Raw genomic sequence first — 22,805 nt, 5'->3', positions numbered from 1 at the left:
GGTCTAATTACACATTGCTACCTAGTCAACCGTTATCCGAGATTTGTTTTCATGATTGCCGAATGTAAATAGTTTTATCTCTAAAAACAGTTTAGCCTATAACGCTAGTATAATGCTAGTATATAGGGCATAGAGTAATGACAAATAAAAATCGCTTGTTATTACCTCTAACAAGGCTCAAAATAGCCCCACACTAACACGACAGCATAATAAGGGTCCCTACATTCAAACCGAAGCATTGAGAACTTTGTCAGTGTCCAAACAGTTTAATAAGAAGATATTTTATACACACAGTCAACTTCGCGAATACAGGAAGAAGCCATCTTGGAAAAATAGTCTCGACCAGTCGATCTACGAACGCCGATCCAAGTGCGCTGAACTGTGCAGAATCTCATATGGTCCGTTGTTTCCAGAAGAAACAAACACAAACCGTTTACTTGTCTTCAATATGTACACGTAGCCTACTGTTTGCGCTCACCTTATCACCTTATTCACATCTCACCAGCGCACTTGGATCGGCGTTCGTAGATCGACTGGTCGAGACTATTTTTCCAAGATGGCTTCTTCCTGTATTCGCGAAGTTGACTGTGTGTATAAAATATCTTCTTATTAAACTGTTTGGACACTGACAAAGTTCTCAATGCTTCGGTTTGAATGTAGGGACCCTTATTATGCTGTCGTGTTACTGTGGGGCTATTTTGAGCCTTGTTAGAGGTAATAACAAGCGATTTTTATTTGTCATTACTCTATGCCCTATATACTAGCATTATACTAGCATTATAGGCTAAACTGTTTTTAGAGATAAAACTATTTACATTCGGCAATCATGAAAACAAATCTCAGATAACGGTTGACTAGGTAACAATGTGTAATTAGACCAAAGGTTCATTTTGTGCCGGAGTTCTCCTTTAAGTTCTCCCTCGCGGTGTTATGGCATTGATGTGGGGATAAATGTGCTGGTTACGTGCGTGAGACAGCTGATTAGTACTCATGTCATTGATCGTAAAACAGTGACGTTACACTAACCCGTCGATCTTGGAAGAGATCTAAGTCGATCGCGAAGAGTTTTCAAAATCAGAGAAAAAAGCCTATTGTGTGTAGTAAATGGTGTCTATGGGATGCGGAGGTGCACCTTTGGACTCATGCGGACGCGTCGAGCATAAACAAGGCTTTACGCTTTAACCAGTTCAGCCACAGTAATGCTCATATTAGCCAGCTAAACTTTTACTACCCTGTTAGAAAACATATATATAGCTGCATAGTTTCATGTGGTTCTTCTCCCTCGCTGTATTATGGGTTTGCTATGTGGGAAATCAGCTGATTACTATTATTATATTATATATTAAAACCCTTGATCCTCACCTGACTATGGCTTTGTCAACTTTATCCATGATGTGGTTTATAATGGACTGTGGTTCAGAAACAGTGACAATGTTACACACTCTTGGCTTCCTCTGGCTATTTGCTGCTGTCTCAGCCGACGAGATGTTTGTCCCATTTGAGCAACCGTAGCTTCTTCGAAAGGGAGGGGTGAGCAGTGGGCGGAGCCCTTAGTGCAAACTCGCAACCGAACCACTAGATGTCGCTAAAAATCACACACTGCACCTTTAAATCACAGCACAACTAAATGAATCCACAACACAACGAAATAAAGCCGCAACACAACGGAAATGTTCCCGACCACTAGAGTGCTCTCGGAACGCGGTAAAGTTAGTTTTCCTTCCCCATAGAGTCACCAGCAGTCTAAAAATATATATCAACACCACGATTAGTTTTAACAGTATGTACCATTGTGCATCGACATTATTAATTCAAAATCACCTACGTGCATTATAGCTTTAAGATCCCTAAAGGGAACGTCTGCCAAATCCTCCAAGTTGTTAAAACGCATGGTAACACTTTACGGTAAGGGTACATGAATTATCATGAATTATGCATTCATTATGCACTATGCATTCATTCATGCATTAATATCTCATGAATCATCAGGAACTAACACAAGTTCAATATTTTTCATTCATGACTTCATGAATGAACAACACCTTGATTAAAACATTAACTAAGATGAGCACATCATCATGAATTATGATTTATTACGCATGATCATGATGTTTTCTTTCTTTCCCAGTGGGACGTGTCCGGAACAGCTCATCGAGAGCCACCTCAGCTGACCCCCTCTCTACTCTGAGCTCCTCCCGAGTGACCGAGCTTCTCACCCTATATCTAAGGGATCGCCCAGCCACCCTGCGGAGAAAGCTCATTTCGGCCGCCTGTATCCGGGATCTTGTCCTTTCGGTCATTACCCAAAGCTCATGACCATAGGTGAGAGTAGTAAATCAAGAGCTTCGTCTTACGGCTCAGCTCCTTCTTCACCACAACAGACCGGTACAACGACCGCATGACTGCTGAAGCTGCACCGATCCGTCCGTCAATCTCCCGTCCCATCCTTCCCTCACTCGTGAACAAAACCCCAAGATACTTAAACTCCTCCACTTGAGGAAGGATCTCTCCACCAACCTGAAGTGAGCAAGCCACCCTTTTCCGACTGAGGAGCATGGCCTCGGATTTGGAGGTGCTGATCTTCATCCCAGCCGCTTCACACTCGGCTGCAAACCGTCCCAGTGCATGCTGGAGGTCCTGGGCCCGTATCCCTAAAGATTCTGAGAATCCTCTCAGAGAGCTCCTAACTTAACCTAAAAATTCCCTGCCAGGAGTTTTAGCTTAGAAGTGATTCCAGAACATTTTCAGTGAATTCTGAGCAAGGAATGGATGGAGAATCCTATCTTAGTGAGGAGGTGTGGTTGACCCCGTTGCTGGGTATGAGTCATCATTTCAAAACCCGACTGGTTGATCCTACAAGTTTGATGAAAATGAACTTTTGGTGATAATGAGCAAAGGATGTACCTGTCACGGGGTGTGGTGGAAGTGCAGGTGGATGAAGAAGACAGATGAACCAGAAACTCCAATGCAAACAGTTTACTTCGAATTAGAACATCCAATGGAATGGAAACTGACAGAAAGATACTCAAAACACGGAAACAAGGTCCAAACGTACATAGATCTCAATTCACATTAGACAACGATCGACCAGGACTGACTGAAAGGGAAGGAACTAAATACACAGATGAATCAGGCTAAATGGGGGTGAATACAGGTGAAAACGATAATGACAGAACGAGGAACAGGTGGCTGATAGGGGAGTGAGTCCGCGAGAGGAACAAAAGGAAGTGTGGTGCAGATGACGGGACAAACAGGTGAAGACGACAGACTGTGACAGTACCCTCAAATCAATAAACATAATTATACACTCTAATCTTATGCAGACTTTAATTGTAAATAATATTTCACATTCAAGAAAATATCTGGAAAATGAATAGTAAGCTGTAGGGGTTATAGCCTAACATTAGAATCTAAAATATATGAAAACTTAAGCTCATTACACCCTGTTCAAATAATGATTTGTGTCTTGCTCATATTAATATATTTATATATATATATATATATATATATTATATAAATACATATATATATTATATATAAATATATATATATAATTTATATAACATTTTGTGCAGCTGCTTAAGCCTAGTTCACACTACGTGATTTTAAGCCCGATTTAAGCCCGATTTGCAAATCGTTGAGTCGCCGACAAGTCAGGGTGTTATCGCGTGCAAATCGCGGGCGATTAGCGGACGATTAACGCTCGCCAATCAGTTAGTGTGAAAGAGCCAACAACGCATCAAAGACAGCTCGCAGACAGCTCGCAGACAGGTCACCGAGCTCAGAAAAATATCTAGCATGCTAGATATCTCGCGCAGTCGCGCGACTCAATCTCAGTGATGTCATGAGTACAGCCAATCATAGCAACGCATGGGTTGAGGACACCAGGTAAATCTTACTTTTTCTTTTTTGCATTTTTTTTTCTCAGAGCATATCGTCGAGCAAACAGTGTGCAGCACTAGTTTCTGTCTGACGTCCATATTCGCGTGTTGTGTTCTTCTCTGCAGTTTCGCGTCATTTCTGGTTCGTTTTATTGCGTGGTTTTTCGTTACAAAACATGGTTTCTAGACCAGATAGAATCGTGTTGTTGTCAACTCGTTATTTGTTTGATTATTTTCAGGATTTAGACCGTATTATAGTACTGAAACAGCTCTCATTGAGTCACAAATGATATGCTCTTATCATCCGATCGTGGTTGTATCTCTATGTAGTGCGTTGTTAACTCGTGTAGTGAGTTACCTCCTGTTGTGGATCAATCACGTTGTGTTGTGTGGTGTGAACAGCTAAACAACTTGAACACTCATGATTTCACTGAGAGCAAGTCATGTAGTGTGAACTGCACAGTTCAGCCCGACATTTTAAAATCATGTAGTGTGAACTAGGCATTAGGGGAACTCCTAAGCCACTAAAAGTCCTCTTCCCTGCTCTTTTAGCAGATCTCGCCTCAGGAGCCCTTTTAAGCGCTAAGAATCTTGAGGAATAGCTTTTATATTAACTGGGATTTTCGTGTCACTTTTAGGGGAAATTCTAAGAAAACGTCATGACTCTGAGAATTTTCATAGAATTTGGCCGCTAGAAGCCACTTTTTGCACAAAAATTCTTTAGGGATACGGGCCCAGGTCTGAAGGGGCCAACACGACAACATCATCCGCAAAGAGCAGAGACGAAATCACGTGGTCCCCAAACCTGACACCCTCCGGCCCCTGGCTGCGCCTAGAAATTCTGTCCATAAAAATTATGAACAGAACCGGATCCGAGGCCATGGTCCTCAGTCGGAAAAGGGTCGCTTGCCCACTTCAGGTCGGTGGAGAGCTGTTAAAATGTTTTTTACAATTCAAAAAATAGTTTGTTTTACTTAAATTAATACATATTGCAGTTGCAGACCAGTTTTGAATTGAAATGAAATTTGATACACAACCATATGTTCATACAATATTTAAAAAAAAAAAATTGTTTTATTGTTAAATATCAAATCAATAAAATTTGAATAATACCTTCCAGCATTTAAGAGTGGTTAAATATTTCCTGCCATATGAGTGATCAGTACTCAACAATAAGTAATAATACATGGTTTGCATTGACACATGATGACATTATCATATGGTGTGCACTATATCATTTGGTGTGATGTTCCAAATTGTGAAAATAACACCTTTATTAATGATAAAACCTGAAAATATTCATGGAATACATAGAAAATAATAGCAGCAAGAGTCACAAATATTTTTATAATTTTCTAGCAAGGTTTGTCAAAATAAATAGAAATATATTGAAAGAAAGACCGGCAGGTCTCACGTTGAGCAATGTTTTAGAAAATAATACACAAATTTAATTCATTTTCACAAAACTATAATGGATCACAGTTTAGTTATGATAAATGACTTTGATAAAGTAACTTAAGAAAGGTATAATCCATTTTCAGTTTATATACAATTATTTTCATGTCACACCATATGACGATTGTACGCACTAATATAACAAATTGTCACATAAATTCTGATTCCAATTGAAAATTTTGAAACATGTTTCTATAAAGATGAGAGTTAGTAGAACAAGTCAACCATTTTTATGGCTATTTGAATTTTTTGAAAAAACAAACAAACACTTTTTTATGATATGTCAAAAATTCTTCCATTTGTTCTTTTTAATTTATATTATATTAGTCCTATATTTTATTATATTATCAGCATAAATAAAGACTCTCATAAGGGTATTGTTTAGGGCTCATAGCCATTAAAAAGTTTGAAACCCGCTGCTAAAGAAAATTTTGGAAATTCATAAGCAATAAACAATTATTTAACTTTGATGGTTTAATGCTTCTTGTACACAATTCATTGACTTTAATAATTATTTTTCATAGTATTTCTTGGTAAAGACTGTACAGTTAACAGCACTGGAAACAAAATATCAGATAACCTAAAATGTGCTTCATTTATAGTGACTTCTTAATTAACTGCTTGTTTTTCACAAATATAAGTCAAATAAAATAGAAATGACATATCCAAGTTAAAAGTTACAACTGAATGTTGACACCATTGTGTTTCTACGTATGCTGTACAGGTATAGGTACAGGTCAGGTATAAAGAATATTTTTGCACAGGTGGTAAAAATGTCCACGCAATAGAAAAAAGTTTTGCTCAGAAAAAAAAAAAAAACAATTAGAGGGAACATTGCACTAAAATGTTATACATTTTACAAAACTTTACAAATTTATAATCACAGCATAAATGAACAAGCCAAACAACTTTATACAATTTAATTTTATACAATCAGTGTCACATGATCAATATGACGCACATCTCAAATGCAAATAAACCATACACTCTAAAAAATCATTCAGCCCTAAAGTATTACATTTGGACAAAACATCAACACCGTAAATCTGTAAAGCTGCTGGAAAAACACGATACAAACAAATCGACACACTGTATACAAATTGAAACTATTATGATTACAATGCATGTAAGTGAGTTTAGAGTTGTTTGGTGTCTTTATTTCCATCCACAGCTCCAGGTAAAGATGCTGATTTTGCAGTTTTCTCCAACATGCACTGTAAAGCTGTACCTTTAGTCCCAAACACAGGCCTTAAAAATGGAGAGACAAGAGATAAATCATGAAATATGAAAAAGCTGACCTGTAGGATAGGATCAACATTTAGTATTCAATGTTCAAGTGAAATTGTATAAATCATAAGAACACTTTTGTCTTACTGACTCGTGTCATATCTCGTTCTCATCACATTTTTTTATTGGTTCATTCTTAGTGTTTATCTCAGTCTTAACTTACGTTTGCTTCATGAAAAAGCCCTGGTCATCCAGAAGAATCTCCACGATGTGGTCGTAGCGACCGTCACGGATAGTCCAACTGTTATCATATGTGCATTTTTGAGACGGGTTATTACAAATTAACCTTCATAATCAGAAAACACAACAGAGTCTTTAACAAACCTGATATTTGCTTTTAATTGACTTTAATCATTGTTATAACAATAGTGTGAGAAACAGACCAACATTTTAGTTATTGAATTGTTAATGAACTATGAGATCTAGGGTGGATGTAAAGAAAACGTCTCGGTTACGTATGTAACCCTCGTTCCCTGAGTAGGGAACGGAGACGTTACGTCAGAAGTGACGGAGACTGGGGGTTTCACATAGAAAGCCAATCCTCTTCGAGTATTTAAAAAAGAGGCAATGGCATGCAATGCCTTGGGGCTGCGGAAATTTGCATAGCGTACTCCGCCCTACTCCGTGAGTATAAAAGGAGGAAGTGAACGCAACCACAGTATGTCTTCGCTGAGGAGCCAAGAATGAACTCGGCGTCTACCCAGCGATACAGCAGAAGTGGCAGGGAGACGTAACGTCTCCGTTCCCTCTCAGGGAACGAGGGTTACATACGTAACCGAGACGTTCCCTTTTGTAGTCACTTCGAGTTACGTCAGAAGTGACGGAGACTGGGGGTCTGTGCCATCACGCCATCTTCAAGCTGTCTTCCAGTGCCCTGCGAAAGTCTGGACCCCTCCTCTTTTTTTTTTTTTTTTTTTCAGGGATCCTACTTTGACACAGGATTACCAAGGTACACTGGGAAACATATCCCGGGAGGGACATGCTGCCAGATGCCTACCGAAGGGAGGACTTAAAATTACTCATATGGCCACGTAGGAACGCATATGGAGACACTGGAGCACCAACCGCAGGTGGCTGTTAAAATTTCAACTCCAGGGTTGGCAGATGGCTTGCCAAGGGAAGACACATGCTCAGAGAGGCTTACAGTGGATAATACACATGAGACAGTTACCATGGGGGAACCGTATGCATGGAGGCACCTAGCCAGCATCCAGAGCAACAGCCGTGGTGCCCGCATCGTCGGTGCTGGAGGACTCAAGACTTCAATGGAAGAACTGAGGAAATATCGCACTTATCCAGTCCGGGGAGTGGAGTGGCGAGCAAGCGAAGACACCTGAGCGGATCCAGAACTGGCCGAAACGAGTACGTGAGAGGACACTGGCTCAATTCGCAGATTATAGAATCTGGCGAAGGTGTTGGGTGTCGCCCAGCCTGCAGCTCTGCAGATGTCTGTTAGCGAGGCGCCATGCGCTAGAGCCCAAGAGGAGGCCACACTCCGAGTGGAATGGGCCGTCACACCAAGGGGGCACGGACGGCCTTGCTGCTGGTAAAACAAAGCAATTGCGTCCACTATCCAGTGTGACAGCCGTTGCTTTGAGAGAGCCCTTCCCTTCTGGCTCCCCCCATGACAGACAAAGAGCTGGTCTGAGGTCCTGAAACACTGCGTTCTGTCGACGTAGGTGCGGAGTGCACGTACCGGACAGAGCAGTGCCAAGGCTGGGTCTGCCTCCTCCAGGGGCAGCGCTTGCAGGTTCACCACCTGGTCCCGGAAGGGGGTGGTGGGAACCTTGGGCATATATCCAGGCCGGGGTCTCAGGATCACGTGAGAGTAAGACGGCCCGAACTCCAGGCACGCTTCGTCAACGGAGAATGCGTGCAGGTCCCCCACCCTCTTGATGGAGGCCAATGCAACCAGGAGTGCTGTCTTCATAGACAGAAACTTTAACTCTACCGATTGCAAAGGCTCAAATGGATGCCTCTGCAGTGCACTTAAAACTACCGAGAGGTCCCAAGAGGGTACGAGGGGAGGACGAGGCGGATGTAGCCTCCTTGCTTCCCTCAGGAACCTGATGACCAGGTCGTGCTTCCCTAAGGACTTACCTTCCACTGCTTCATGAGAAGCGGCAATGGCCGCGACGTAAACCTTAAGGGTGGAGGGCGACAGCCTGCGCTCCAACCCCTCTTGCAGGAAGGAAAGCACGACCGCAATCGAACATCTCCGGGGGTCTTCTCCGCGAGAAGAACACCAATTGACGAAGAGGTTCCACTTCAACGCATAAAGGTGTCTCGTGGACGACGCTCTTGCGGAAGTGATGGTTGCCGCCACCGCAGGTGGCAGCGAACTCAAACCTGCCTCGTCTTGTCCAGGAGCCACACGTGTAGCCTCCAAAGATCGGGACGAGGGTGCCACAGAGTGCCCCGTCTCTGAGAGAGTAAGTCCTGTCTCAGAGGAATAGGCCAAGGAGGTGCTGTCGCGAGGAGCATGAGTTCGGAGAACCACGTCCTGGTGGGCCAATAGGGGGCTACCAGCAAGACCTGCTCCTCGTCCTCCCTGATCTTGCACAACACCCGTGCAAGAAGGCTCACTGGGGGAAACGCATACTTGCGTGGGCCCCGTGGCCAGCTGTGCGCCAGCGCATCTGAACCGAGCGTACCCTCGGTCAGGGAATAAAACTGGGCGCAGTGGGATGAGTCCCGAGAGGCGAACAGGTCTATCTGTGCCTCCCCGAACTGGTCCCAAATCAGCTGGACCGACTGGGAATGGAGTCGCTATTCGCCGGAGATAGGACGGACCCGAGACAGCTCGTCGGCTGCTAGGTTCCGGTCTCCCGGAATGTATACTGCACGAAGGGACCTCAGGTGCTTCTGACTCCATAACAAGAGGTGGCGGGCGAGCTGCGACAACCGGCGTGAGCGTAGACCCCCCTGGTGGTTGATGTACGCTACTGCCGTAGTGTTGTCTGAACGGACGAGCACATGCTGGCCCGAGAGCAACGCTTGGAAGCGGAGCAGGGCGAGCCGTACTGCCAGCAGCTCGAGGCAATTGATGTGCATGAGGCGCTGGGGTCCTGTCCAGGAACCCGCGGCTGCATGCCCATTGCACATGGCACCCCAACCCGTGGTAGACGCATCCGTGGAGACAACGAGATGCCTGGAAGCTCGCTGAATAGGGACACCGGTCCGTAAGAAGCTGAGGTTCGACCACGGGAAGAAGGTTCGGCGGCATGCTGGAGTCACTGGAACTCGGAGCGAACCGCGATGCCATGCCCACCTCGGGACTCGATCGCGAAGCCACAGCTGAAGCGGTCTCATATGAAGCAAACCGAGCGGCGTTGCCGCGGCCGCGGATGCCATATGCCCCAGGAGCCTCTGAAATAGTTTCAGTGGAACCGCACTCTTGCCCTCATACTGTCGAAGACAAGTCAGCAGTAAGTGCGCGCGCTCGTTCGTGAGCTGCGCGGACATGGCGACCGAGTCTATCTCCATGCCGAGAAAAGAGATCCTCTGCACGGGGCAAAGTTTGCTCTTTTCCCGGTTGACCCAAAGGCCCAGACGGGCTAGGTGCCGGAGCACCAGGTCTCTGTGTTCGCAAACCTGAGCTCGAGAGTGTGCCAGTATCAGCCAGTCGTCGAGATAGTTCAGGATGCGAACCCCGTGCTCGCGAAGGGGAACAAGGGCTGCCTCGACGATCTTCGTGAAGACGCGAGGGGACAGAGCTAACCCGAACGGGAGAACCGTGTACTGATATGCCTGGCCTTCGAAAGCAAACCGAAGAAACGGTCTGTGTCGAGGCAAAATGGAGACATGAAAGTACGCGTCCTTCAGGTCGATCGCTGCAAACCAATCCTGAAACCGAACACATTCGAGAATGCGTTTGGCTGTGAGCATTTTGAACGGTAGTCGATGGAGAGAACGGTTCAAAATGCGCAGGTCCAGGATCGGTCGTAACCCACCGGTCTTTTTGGGGACAATGAAGTAGGGGCTGTAAAACCCGGACCTCATCTCGGCTGGAGGGACCGTCTCGAATGCACCCTTCGCCAGCAGGGTCGCAATCTCCGCTCTCATGACCGGGGTATTGCCACCGACCATCGTGGAACGAACTCCCCCGAAACGGGGAGGAGACCGTGCGAACTGAATCGCGTAGCCGAATCTGATTGTTCTGATGACCCAGCGGGACAGCCCGGGAAGCTCTAGCCAGGCTCCCAGGAAGTAAGCCAGCGGGGTCATTCGAACTACAGACGTCCCCCCGGAGGGGCAGCGAGGCGGGTCGACCGGCATGCGCGCAGGAGTTACCCCGCCCGGATGCGCCATCGAAGCCCGCTCCCCGACAGAAGAGACCAGGGAAGGCAGAGCGTTCCACGGGGGTCTGTTCTGCCGGGGGTCTGACGATAGAGGGGGAGGAGTGGTGTAGTCCGGGGACGGCCCAGCTCCCATCCGCACCCTCAGAGACAGAGAGGAATGAACGGGGCGACGCACTGGACGTCGTGCGCGCTCATTCCAGTCTGTGTGCTCAATGACAGTGTCAGCTTTTCTTCAACCAGCTCAGGGAGCTAGCTAGAACAAAAGATTCTCCACCGGCCCTCCACCGGGGAAGGAGGGACCCTGCTACCGCCTCCTGAGAAAAACCATGACACTATCACTGAGCGGCCCGCCTCAGGAACATCGCTTCGCCTGGCGTTTAGCGGGGCACACGGCCTGAGGGGGGGGGGGGGGGACGCTTACCTGTGGCCTCCTCCGCGACGCGAACCGGCTGAAGGCTGCTGCTGGGGCCGCGTGGGAGGGAAGGCGTCTGGGCCGACGGCTGGTTGGAGGCAGCAGCTGGCCGTCGGGGCAGAGAAACCGCCTTTGTCTGCTCCTAGGCGGTCGAGAAGTGCTGGGCAAAGTCCTGGACCGCACTGCCGAACATTATGATGCTCCTGGACCACAGCGATGGGCATCACCTGACCAAGGGAGCGAGCGACCGCCTCCGTGACCCGTTTAAGGGCAAGGTAGGCGGCAGGCTCGCAGCTCGCTTGGTCCGTCCCCTCCTCGTGCACATTCCTGAGCAGCTAGCTTTGTAGGTGCTCATCATATGCAGGGCGGAGGCTGCCTGTCCCGCCGCTCTACAGAATCGCGCCGCCATAGACGACGAGAACCCATAGGCTTTGGAGGGGCATCTGAGAGCAACCGCCGGTTGACCGGGGGAGCCCCAGCGTACCCACAGACAGCCGCATCGCCGAGGGGAGGAAGGGCGGGGAACTGAAGCACGCTTTTTTTTTTTTTTTTGTGCGTGTCAGTTCCGCATGCAACTCGGGGAAAAAAAGGAAATTGGAGTTGGCCGTGGCCGTAAGGCGGCAGCGTTACCCAAAAACCAATTATCCAGCCGCGAGAGATCGGGATAGGGCGGAGTTCCACCCCCACCCGATGCTCACGGAGGCCCGAGATAGCACGGCCATCATCGCGGGATCAGACACGGCGGCGCCGACGCTCCCGAGGGAGGCAACGCGGCCGCATCCTCACTTCCCGAGGAGTCAAGCCCGCCTAGTGATGCTGTGATCGACATCGCATCATCATCTGGAGCGCTGCCCGAAGCAGCCGGTGCCACCGAAGAAGCAACCGACTGAATCGAACTAACGCTCGCTGGCTCTCGCACTGAGGCGGGAGGTGTGGCCCGAGGAATCGTCGGGGCTTTGTCCCACACCGTCACCGTAAAATCACCAGGTCCCCGGGTCGACGGGCCCCCTATGGAGGAAACCGATCGAGCGGGGGGGACCGGGACTCTCACTCAAGTGAGATCATTGAGTCTCGACCTCAGTGTAGAGATGGTCACGTTCCCACAGAAGGAACATGAGTCATCCACGAACGCTGCTGCTGCATGCTAAATGCCCAGGCATACAAAGCAGCGATCGTGACCATCAGATGACGACAGAAATCGACCACACCCAGAAGAACACGGGCGAACCGTCTTTAAAAAGACGTGCGCGTGCAGCTCTTTCAATGAGAGGAGGAAATTCACTCTTTCAGCGCTGAAGCGATCAGGGAGAAGCGCAAAGTCTGGCAGACCACTGCTCAGATCGCAGGCGATGCAGAATCTCGCTGGGTACCGCCGTCACACCAACACTGAAGAGGACGCTCGTCTCGAAGAGTCTTGAACAGTGAGAATGGCTTTCAGGAGTGAAGAGGTTCTCTTGGCTCCGAAGCGAAAACATACTGCGGTTGCGTTCACTTCCTCCTTTTATACTCGCGGAGTAGGGCGGAGTACGCTATGCAAATTTCCGCAGCCCCAAGGCATTGCATGCCGTTGGCTCGTTTTTAAATACTCGAAGAGGATTGGCTTTCTTTGCGAAACCCCCAGTCTCCGTCACTTCTGACGTAACTCGAAGTGACTACGAAAGGGAACTTGATTTATGAATAACAATTCTCAAACTTTTGATCTGTTCCTTACAAAAAATGTATAATGTGACTCCAGAAAACATGGACATGCCTCAAAAGTCGTTCTTTTCTGGTGTTTTTGTCTTTTTAAAGCTTGTAAACTGAACTCTCCATGAAATTGCATGCAAAATCTGTATAATAACAAACCAATACAAACCCTGTAATTGTCATCACACAACCTGGTCTTGTGTTTGAGCTCTTCAAGATCTCGATTGCATCCTTCTGTAATAAGCCAGCATCTACCCTAGATGTGGAAACACATTATACAGATAGAATTAATAATATTGATAATGTCATTCTTCATCTGCTTCTTGCACATTCATTTAAACTTTTCCATAACAGTTTAAACAGATGAAGGCCATGAACTACAGATGGGCAGATTCATTTGCTTTGTAAGATTATATGATATAGCAACAGCATTGCAAAATTGTGCCAAAATAAATAAATAAATAAATGAATAAAATAATAATTATACTACATTAATATAACAACAATAAAGAAATACAATAGTTCCTTTGTTTACTAAACCATTTTGTGTTTCTAAGGTTTTCAATTCCTCAAAGGTTCCTTAAAGGATTAGTTCACTTTTGAAAAAACTTTTGCTGATATTTTACTCACCCCCATGTCATCCAAGATGTCCATGTCTTTCTTTCCTCAGTTGAAAAGAAATTTAGGTTTTTGATGAAAACATTCCAGGATTTTTCTCCATATAATGGACTTCAATGGGAACCGGATGGTTCAAGATAGTGTTAATAACAGTTTCAGATGCAGCTTCAAATGTCTTTAAACGATATCAGACGATGAATAAGGGTCTTATCATGCGAAACGATCGGTTATTTCAAAACTTATTCCAAAAATGTAACTTTTCTAAGGACAAATGCTAGCCTTGCTCTATTCTGTGAGGCGCGTTTGTAACGTCACGTAAAACGTAATTACGTTCGAAAGGTCACGGGCGACGTAGCCGGAAGTACAGAATCAAAATCGTCCGACATCGTTGTTTTACCTTTTAATTCCTTTTTTGTAAACGGCGTTTGAGTTAGTTTGCACGTTCAACCTATGCGTTCAACTTGTGAACACTGACTCTGTACTTTCGGCTACGTCGCCCGTGACCTTTTGAACGTAATTACGTTTTACGTGACGTTACAAACGCGCCTCACAGAATAGAGCAAGGCTAGCATTTGTCCTTAGAAAAGTTACGTTTTTGGAATAAGTTTTGAAATAACCGATCGTTTCGCATGATAAGACCCTTATTCATCGTCTGATATCGTTTAAAGACATTTGAAGCTGCATCTGAAACTGTTATTAACTGTCTTTTGGACCCTGAACCATCCGGTTCCCATTGAAGTCGAAGAAAAATCCTGGAATGTTTTCATCAAAAACCTTAATTTCTTTTCGACTGAGGAAAGAAAGACATGGACATCTTGGATGACATGGGGGCGAGTAAATTATCAGCAAAAGTTTTTTCAAAAGTGAACTAATCCTTTAATTCATAGACTTTTATTGATTTAGTTCACTAAAAAATGTAACTCTGTCACGTCATTCATAACCTGTGTGTTATTCTTTCTTCAGCAGAACACAGAAGAAGATATTTTTAATAATGCTGGTAATAAAACAGTTTTGGTTCATTGTATTTCTTGTCCAAACAATGAAAGTCAATGAAAGTGTGTGTTAAACAAGCATTCGTTAAAATAACATCTTTTGCTCCTCAGAGGAAAACAGGTTTGGAACAACATGAGGACGAGTAAATGATGACAGAATTCCCCTCTTTAGATGAACTATCCTCTGAATATTAAATACACAGTTCTCATCAACAGACACATTCACATAGAAACAGGACAGAGGAGATTTCAGATGTTTCTCACGTGAGTTCGGTTAGACTGGGGCACTTCTGGCTCATCTGGAGGGTCCAAACAGACAACTTCTCATTTAGAGAATCCACCCTCATTTCCATCTTCTCCAGGTTAGAGAAGGAATGAAGAACAGACAGGAATGCATTGAAATCCCTTTGGTGAACTATCTGATTAAGTTTGGTCCAGTCGTTGTTGAGTGATGAGTGTGGAAAGGTGAGACTGAATGATTCCAAATCTGGGGAGCCAATCAGATCAAACTCTATCCAGATACTATTAAAAAAATAAATAAGAAACAATATTGTTGTTGTGTCTATAAGTCAATCATGTATTGCTTAGAATATCGTTTTGTGATAAATGAAAAAAGAGGATTAATTGGGGTTTTTTGTGCACCAGCCAATATTTGCAGTAGTCAAAAAAGATAAGTATACACCATATTTTTTTTAACTGTTTTGGGAGCTCAGTTTAGTTGCTTTATTACTATTATAATTATAATCTATTATGTGTAGACCAAGGATGCCAGATAAACGGGAGAACAAGTTGATGATTTATTTGGTTATACAAAACATAGTAATCATATAATTATTTCTGGTTATCATGAAAAAAAAAACTATTTGATGAAAAGAAAAAATTCAATTCTTCTTCACCTGGACGGCTCTTTGTTGATTGACAGAAGTAGTGAGGCATCTTGACGTGATTGGAGTTTTCTTTCACGAACACTGTAAATCAAAGCACAGAAAAAATATACATGAACCAAAAATTAAACAAAAGCACATTAAAGGATGATAGCACACGTGCATAAAACACATCAAATGTATAATATATATATATTAAAACATTACCGCTGTGAGCTCAGGGTCTGTCCTCTCGTGAGAGCGTTGATCAGTTCAGTGAGATCACAGTCTGATGGATCTTTTATAGACAAGCTTCAAAATCAAATCCAGAACATCACTGTACAGACTAATTAAGTTTAACTTGCAATAGCAAATTAGAGATTAGATAATAATTACATCCACCAAATATCTGTTTTAGACCAATGGATTTACCTTGCTTTTTTAAACTTGTGAAGTTCAGGCAAAATCATAGACAGACATTCCGATGTTAAATCCAAAGAGATGTCTTCAATTCTCTGACAGCACTGACAGCAGTACAGCAGGGCACAGACGTCTGCTCTACTGAGGAATTGACCTAGATCAATCCATTTCCAGGATCCCATTACTTCTTTCACAAAGTCTTCTTCATGAAGTTCATAGAGACAGTGAAGAATACATTCTTCTCCCAGATACGAGAAACCATCTTTAACATTTTCCAAAATCCATTCTTTCAGATGATCTTGTGTTTCTGGACGAATTAAAAGACCATGTTCTTTAAGTGTGGATCTCACATCCTTATTCAACAAACCAAATGCAAATTCCACCACAGCTGCAAAATGTCGTTTTGAGGAACAATCCATTAAAAGTTTCCTCAGGGACTCTTCTTCATCCAGAAGGACATAGTACAGAGCAGTGAAGAACTCCTGAAAGCTAAGATGCATGAAACTGAACATCGTCTCCTGGTGGATTCGTCTCTTAAACAGGAACTTGCACAAGAATGGATTTCCAGCCGGGTCTGAAATGGTTTCATTCACACTTTTCTCATCCAGCAGGACTTGCTGTTCCTGCATCCCTCTCTCTGCCAGCTGACCCAGACTCCTCAGCAGGGTCGGGACGGACTGACTCAAACCCTGGCAGTGATGCTCCAGAAGAGTGCACACAAAGTCCACGTAGATGGAGGTGGTGGTTTCCAGTCCGCTTGTCTTATCTGCACCATATGTGAATCGCTCCTGGATAGTTGTGCAGATGATCCAGCAGACGACAGGGATTGAGCAGGCAGTGATGAGGGTTTCATTTCCCTTCACATATGTATAAGCCTTCCTGAAACGTTCCTCATTTTGAAAAAACTTCTGGAAGTACTCCTCCACCCCCTTTTCTGAAAATCCCACAATCTCAGAGAAACGCTGAGGTCCGTTGAGCAGTTTACTGAGTGTGTCCGTAGCTGTAGATCTGGAGGAGACCAGCAGGAAAGACTCTGGCAGGATTCGACCCCTCAGCAGGGCACAAAGAGTGTCCACAGGTCGGGCTTTCTGAAGCAGATCAGTGTGTGCTTTATTAATGTCATTATTAATGTCCTGTGGGAGTTTCAGCTCATCAAATCCATCAATGATCACAAGCACCTTCTCTGGCGACTGCTGTAAAATCTGTGAGATCTCAGGTGATGTTAAACTACAACTGCAGCTCAAGATCTCCACCAAATTCATCTTGTCAGAAATGCGATTTATTTCTTTACACTTTAAGTGGAACACAATATCAAACCGCTCTTTGTAGAGGTCACCAGATGCCCAGTCCATCATGATCTTCTGCACAGTGAAAGATTTCCCGTTTCCAGAGTTTCCCTGCAGTATCACAGAACTGGGACTGATCCCGTCTTCATCTGGGTCGAACAGAGAGTTGAGATGGAGAGAGTCTCCACTGCTCCTGGACCTGAGGACCTGCTGGAAGCGCTCTCCACTGGAGCGGATCTCTTCTTCTCGCTCTATTCGATCTCTATGTTTCTGAAGGATCAGAGGTTGTGTGAAGCGCTCAGACAGCAGCACACGTTCACCAGGCAGTGAGTTATACTCAGTCACAAACTGATACTCGCTGCAGATCCGCTTCATATATTTGTCAATCACTGGGCTGATTTCTGTAGAAACAGTCCATGTTCAGAGTTAGTTTTTTTCTGATTATAATACAGTAAGAGCAGGCAAATAGACCCCTCTTCAGTTAGTAAAAACTGTGATGTTTTTTTTGTGGGCGGAGCTTAGGTATGCCAACTAAATTACGAGGTCGATGGAGTGCAAGATTTAAAACATTATTGTAAATTCATCACTCACCTGAGGGATGTGCTCTTTTAAAGCGTTTGCCATGTCCTGTGGATTCTGTAGAACATTAGACACACTTGATTAACATTTCACATATATTTTCAAACATTTTACATCAATCTATCAATCTCAATATCTATCTCGCTGTCTGTCTATCTATCTGTCTATTGCTGTACAAATGTATTAGACCACCACCCAATGTAAGGTTTGTCCACAACTGTCCTAAACTAACAATATTGGTGATACACATTTTTTGAGATGGGAATAAATATGAACAGACTGCACATCCTTGAAAACACTCATAAAGTACTCATTAAGTCTATCCATAAGTAGAAGTTAGTTAGTTTTGCATTTTTATTTTTATTTTTTTTTTAGCAATTTTCTACTTCCAGTTTGAAAGACTGTCAAACTCTCAGCTGATCCACATCTACCTATAGGAATATGATGCCCATCACTGTATAAATTAGAGATGTACCGATTGACCGGAACATCACACGTGCACACAGAACGCACATGCAGGAAACCTCGTGAATTACGGCCGTTTCATCCCTTATTTACACCGCAAGCGTGAGCGGCGCAGATTTTTTCCGGCTTGCATGTAAATCAATGAGTGCGTTCACACCGGGAGCAGGAGCAGCGCGAGCGTCAAGCAGGAGCGTCGCGTGAGCAGTGAAGCGGTTTCTGCTCTGTGTAACCTGTATTTTTGCTGCGTTGCTAGCACTCAATTAAAGTGAAAGCACACCTTTGATGAAAAAAAGGATTTAAAAATGCTCAAAATGCACAGAATTTGCATGTCATGTGTTTTAACAAGAACTGGAGAGTAGGCTATGTCAGAAAAGAAAATGTACCCATTTAAACTTGTTTGTATTATTGAGTTTGAGTAAAAGTATATGGTGTTACTTTTATAAAACCGGTATATGGTGTATAAATACCGGCAGGTCAAACTCAATGAAAATCGAAATCGGCCTAGAAAATTGTAATCGGTGCATCTGTAGTATAAATATATAAGATCCTTCAGTATTATCAGCAGCTATTGCGCTTATCAGGAGCGAATTACCCTCCTCCATCTCCAGCTCCTCCTCTCATCAATCACGGTTTGACATTCTGATTCCCCTTTGAGTCAGACTAAATTCTCGAATTATGTTGTACATTAAAATATTGAAATTAATGATTGTATTCATTCATGTTGTTTCTGTTCTGTTTACCCTAAAGGGGGTTATTGTTGCTCTCCTGCTCTTATCATGCTAGGCTGCACAGAACAGAACCAGACCGCCAATCCAAACTATATGCTAATTATCAATCGTATTTGATGATAGTGGTCCTGATAGACATAAGTTAACAAGACTAAAATAAATTTAAGACAAAATATTTAAGGATTCTGCAAGAGCTTCTGCAATTTGAGCAATAACTGTAAAAGTACATATTTTAATAGTACATATCTCAGTACATAATCAAGGTCTAGACACATGTGGTATAATAGCCAAAATGACTTACCCAAGTCTCTTAACAGAAGTGGCTCATGCTTTTCCAGGCAAGAATAAAAGGCAGATTTAACCTCGTCTCCTCCAGAGTTCAACACTTCATATAACTCTCTCATTTTCTCCTGGTTAGTTTTTTCTGCTTTGATCTTACAGTACGGCTCATATTGCAGCATGCCACGGGCCTTCAGCTCATCCGCTATCGCCATCACCATCTGTACTCTCTGGACAAGATCATCAAAGTGGTCGTCCACAAACCGAGCACCTGGTAGAGATAATAACATGATAACTGCTCACAAGGAAGAACGTGATTTCATTAGATTTAAGAGCGGTATATTATATAGTGCAGCAAGTACTTATTTGAGCTTCACTTCACTTTTAATCAGGGTAATGCAGATTATCTTTCATTCGACTATCTTTGCTTTTACTGTGGTAACTACTTACGCTCTGAGTCTTGGTCCATGGTGTCTCATAAGTGTCTATGACGTGTTGTAGAGAGCTGTCTTAAGTTGTCCTTTAGGAAATGAAACACAATGCAGATAGTGTGAGATGGTTGAAGAGAGCTTTTGTGACCCATGGTTAAAGATAACAATATTGGTATTCAGTAAATTAAGTGGCATGTACAAACATTAATCTAACATGCACAGCCTAAATTTGGCCTTTAGTGAATATACAGTCAGAAAACAAAATGGTAGAGACATAGGAATTTTCTCTGATAAATAAATGAATCAGTCAACTTCTGCTTTTGACTCGTATTGTCAAATTTCATATTGTGTAGTTCTGTCATGACATGATAATGGATAGAGATATAGAGATATAGAGTGCCAGCTCCAGTCCCTGACCAGAACCCAGCGGTTAAAACACTAACAAAAATAAACGCAAGTCTGACTCAAATATTGAATTTCACAACTGTTACCATCTATTTGCATTAGTTTATATCCAGATCATCACTTTTGTTGCATTTAGATAATCATCAAGTTCAAACTGTTATAATAGTAACGTAACATTTATGTAATTTCAATGGGCTATAGACGAATCGAGAAGCACCTGGCTGCAGCCTGCAGATCGGGGTGGGGCTACACCTGGGGCGGGGGTACACGTGTAGCCCCGCCCACAATGCTTCTCATTGGTTAGGGGCATACTTGATTAAAGCGGAGGAAAACCGAGGAAAACGGGATTATGGCAGAATCTTCAAAATGTACTGTCCTCCCGTCTTTGAAACGAAACGTACATACGTTTAGATGTAATTTTATATATAGTTATGTTTATTTAATATAATTTTAAAAAGAAGCATAAACACAACGAGGGCTGTCTGTTTTATCTGTTTTTGTGACTAACGTTTCTTTAGTATAACCATGGAGTATAAAATTCAATATAAATTCTCGGTAATGCATTGGACTCTACGATCTGCGGAAGTTTTCGAGCATACACCTTCACCGGAAATACCGCCGTGCATAGAGCCCATTCTGTGGCATTGTAGATATTTAAAGTTAGCCATCTTTCAGCATGACGGTGGATTTATATGAAATGATAACACTTACAATAAAATCCCATATTGCAATAATTAACCATAGTTAATACACTATATGAACTAACATGAATGATCAAGGTGCAATTGTATTGCTCAAATATTAAAACATGCTGTAAAAATGTATATTGCATAATAATGCACATAGTTCATGTAAACTAGCTAATATATCATTGTCAACAAATTGGACTTTTTACATATTTTAATGTTTAGATTATTAAAACCCCAAAACATCTCAACTTTTCAGATTGCTGCATTGAGGTGCTACTGGAAGCGCACCGTAGGTCACGTGACAAGAACCAACCCCAGCAACGACAGACGCCCCCGGAGCGCAACCCATAGACATATTCACTGAATATGTACACTGTATATGTCTGTATATGTCTATGAGCGCAACCGCCCTGGCGCCATGCCTGGCGCTTTGGGAAAAGGAGAATGCGGCGCGCCTGGCTTTTGAGCGGTGTTTTTCCGCGCTGTGTGAATGGCGCCTAAGTTACGGTCTAGTCTTGTTCTTACCTTCTGTGAAGTCGACAGTGTTCACGGTGAAGATATCAAGCTAGTCACGAATATTTATCAGTAGGCTAACATTCATTTCTACAGTAGAGATCGAAAGTAGTCAGTAGCTGTGTGTCCCAATGTGAAGGCTGCATCCTCCGAAGTCCGTATTTGAAGACGGTTGGCCGTATTTGAAGACCGATTGCGTCACAGCCGCGCGACGAAGTACGTCCCAATTCAAAGGCTGCATCCGCGTAGTCCGCATTTAAAGGCCGATTGCGTCATCTCGGTGGGATGAAGGCTGTCCCAATTCAGTTATGCATCCTCCGAAGGCCGTATTCGAAGGCCGGTTGCGTCATTGCAGCGCGACGAAGGCTTACCTAATTCAAAAGCGACGTCAAATGCACCCTTCATTTCCCCGTGAAAGGAACGATACATAAATGGACACTTCGCGGACTATCCTACCCGATCCTACCCCATAAATCATTGCGCGGGTGACGACAGCATTTTTATTTAAAAAAAGGGTGGCCGAGAGTTCAGTGGTGGACGGCAAATTCACATTTAAATGTAAAAGTATTATGTTTTTATTTACTCAAATAGCCAGAGAAACCAGTGTTAAGAGCCAAAAGTTTTTTGGTTTTTTTTCTCGTTAGGGCCCGAGCACTAACAGTGCGAGGACCCTATTGAAACTGTTAGGATTATTTTTTTTTTTCTTTTTTCTGCAAAGTAAGCGCCATTTTCGGGGCCGCAACATGCTCAAAAACTCACCAAATTTGGCACGCATGTCAGGACTGGTGAAAAATTTCATATTTTGTGGGTTTCGCCGATGGGCGTGGCAAAATGGCACGCTAGCGCCACCTACAAAATTGGAAAAAATTAGCCCCTCGTCCACGTTCAACCTACATGCACGAAATTTGGTGGGGACGTGTATCATATCAAGACGCACAAAAAAGCCTCAAGAACCCATACCCTAAACTCGACAGGAAGTGCGCAATTTTGAATTTGGCGGCAATTTTTGGACGATTTACACACTCCTTACTTTAACGAACTCCTCCTAGGGATTTAGTCGGATCGACTTCAAATTTCTGCTGTACCTTCTAAAGGTATTGACGATGTAAAGTTGTGCTATCTGCGCGTTTTCGTCGATGGGCGTGTCCGTGGCGTCGATGATTCGCCATGAAACAGGAAGTTGTAATAACTTGGCTGTAAATGCCCAGATCTGCACGAAATTTGACACCTTTGACAAGAGTCCCACCCTGAACAAATCTACATGCCGACATTCACCCACAGTCATAGCGCCACCTGCTGGCAACAGGAAGTGACCTTTAACGAAGCAGTCCCCGCCGCTTGTTTGACTGACATGTACGAAATTTCTGTGGTACATCTACCGTGACCAGACGCACAAAAAAGCCTCAAGAACCCATACCCTAAACTCGACAGGAAGTCCGCCATTTTGAATTTGGCGACCGATTTGGGACGATTTACACACTCCGTACTTTAACAAACTCCTCCTAGGGATTTAGT

The 22,805-nt window shown here is 43.9% G+C and overlaps 1 protein-coding gene across 3 annotated transcripts; it reads right to left on the bottom strand.

The window, feature by feature from the left end:
- Positions 1–5,592: 5,592 nt before the first annotated feature.
- Positions 5,593–21,909, bottom strand: LOC120484147 (NACHT, LRR and PYD domains-containing protein 1 homolog). 3 transcript variants are annotated; one of them, XM_089132953.1, is made up of 11 exons: positions 21,303–21,909; positions 19,703–19,774; positions 19,275–19,523; positions 17,793–17,837; positions 15,928–17,602; positions 15,724–15,807; positions 15,529–15,600; positions 14,897–15,154; positions 13,192–13,278; positions 6,787–6,864; positions 5,593–6,584 (listed from the first exon to the last, which is right to left on the bottom strand). In XM_089132953.1, exons 2-11 carry the CDS (start codon positions 19,719–19,721, stop codon positions 6,473–6,475), a joined length of 2,679 nt encoding a protein of 892 aa, XP_088989079.1. In that variant the 5' UTR covers positions 19,722–19,774; positions 21,303–21,909; the 3' UTR covers positions 5,593–6,472. The 3 variants fall into 3 exon arrangements, with proteins under 3 accessions (XP_088989079.1, XP_088989078.1, XP_088989080.1); XM_089132952.1 differs by having other exon boundaries at positions 6,787–6,909; positions 19,703–19,772; XM_089132954.1 differs by lacking the exons at positions 5,593–6,584; positions 6,787–6,864; positions 13,192–13,278; positions 14,897–15,154; positions 15,529–15,600 and having other exon boundaries at positions 15,720–15,807.
- Between the last annotated feature and the right edge of the window lie 896 nt (positions 21,910–22,805).

This window comes from Pimephales promelas, chromosome 7, assembly GCF_988280905.1.
Source record: "Pimephales promelas chromosome 7, fPimPro1.hap1.1, whole genome shotgun sequence".
Lineage (NCBI taxonomy): Eukaryota > Metazoa > Chordata > Actinopteri > Cypriniformes > Leuciscidae > Pimephales > Pimephales promelas.
Note: the sequence above shows the minus strand (reverse complement) of the source record. Positions and strands in the feature narration are given on the sequence as shown.

What these genes read in the sequence shown, in the direction of transcription:
- LOC120484147 (XM_089132952.1), bottom strand. An exon ending in CAGACCCTGAGCTCACAGCG is followed by an intron (nt 15,601 to 15,723) that starts GTAATGTTTTAA and finishes TTTGATTTACAG; the next exon opens with TGTTCGTGAAAGAAAACTCC. An exon ending in ATCAACAAAGAGCCGTCCAG is followed by an intron (nt 15,155 to 15,528) that starts GTGAAGAAGAAT and finishes TTTTTTTAATAG; the next exon opens with TATCTGGATAGAGTTTGATC.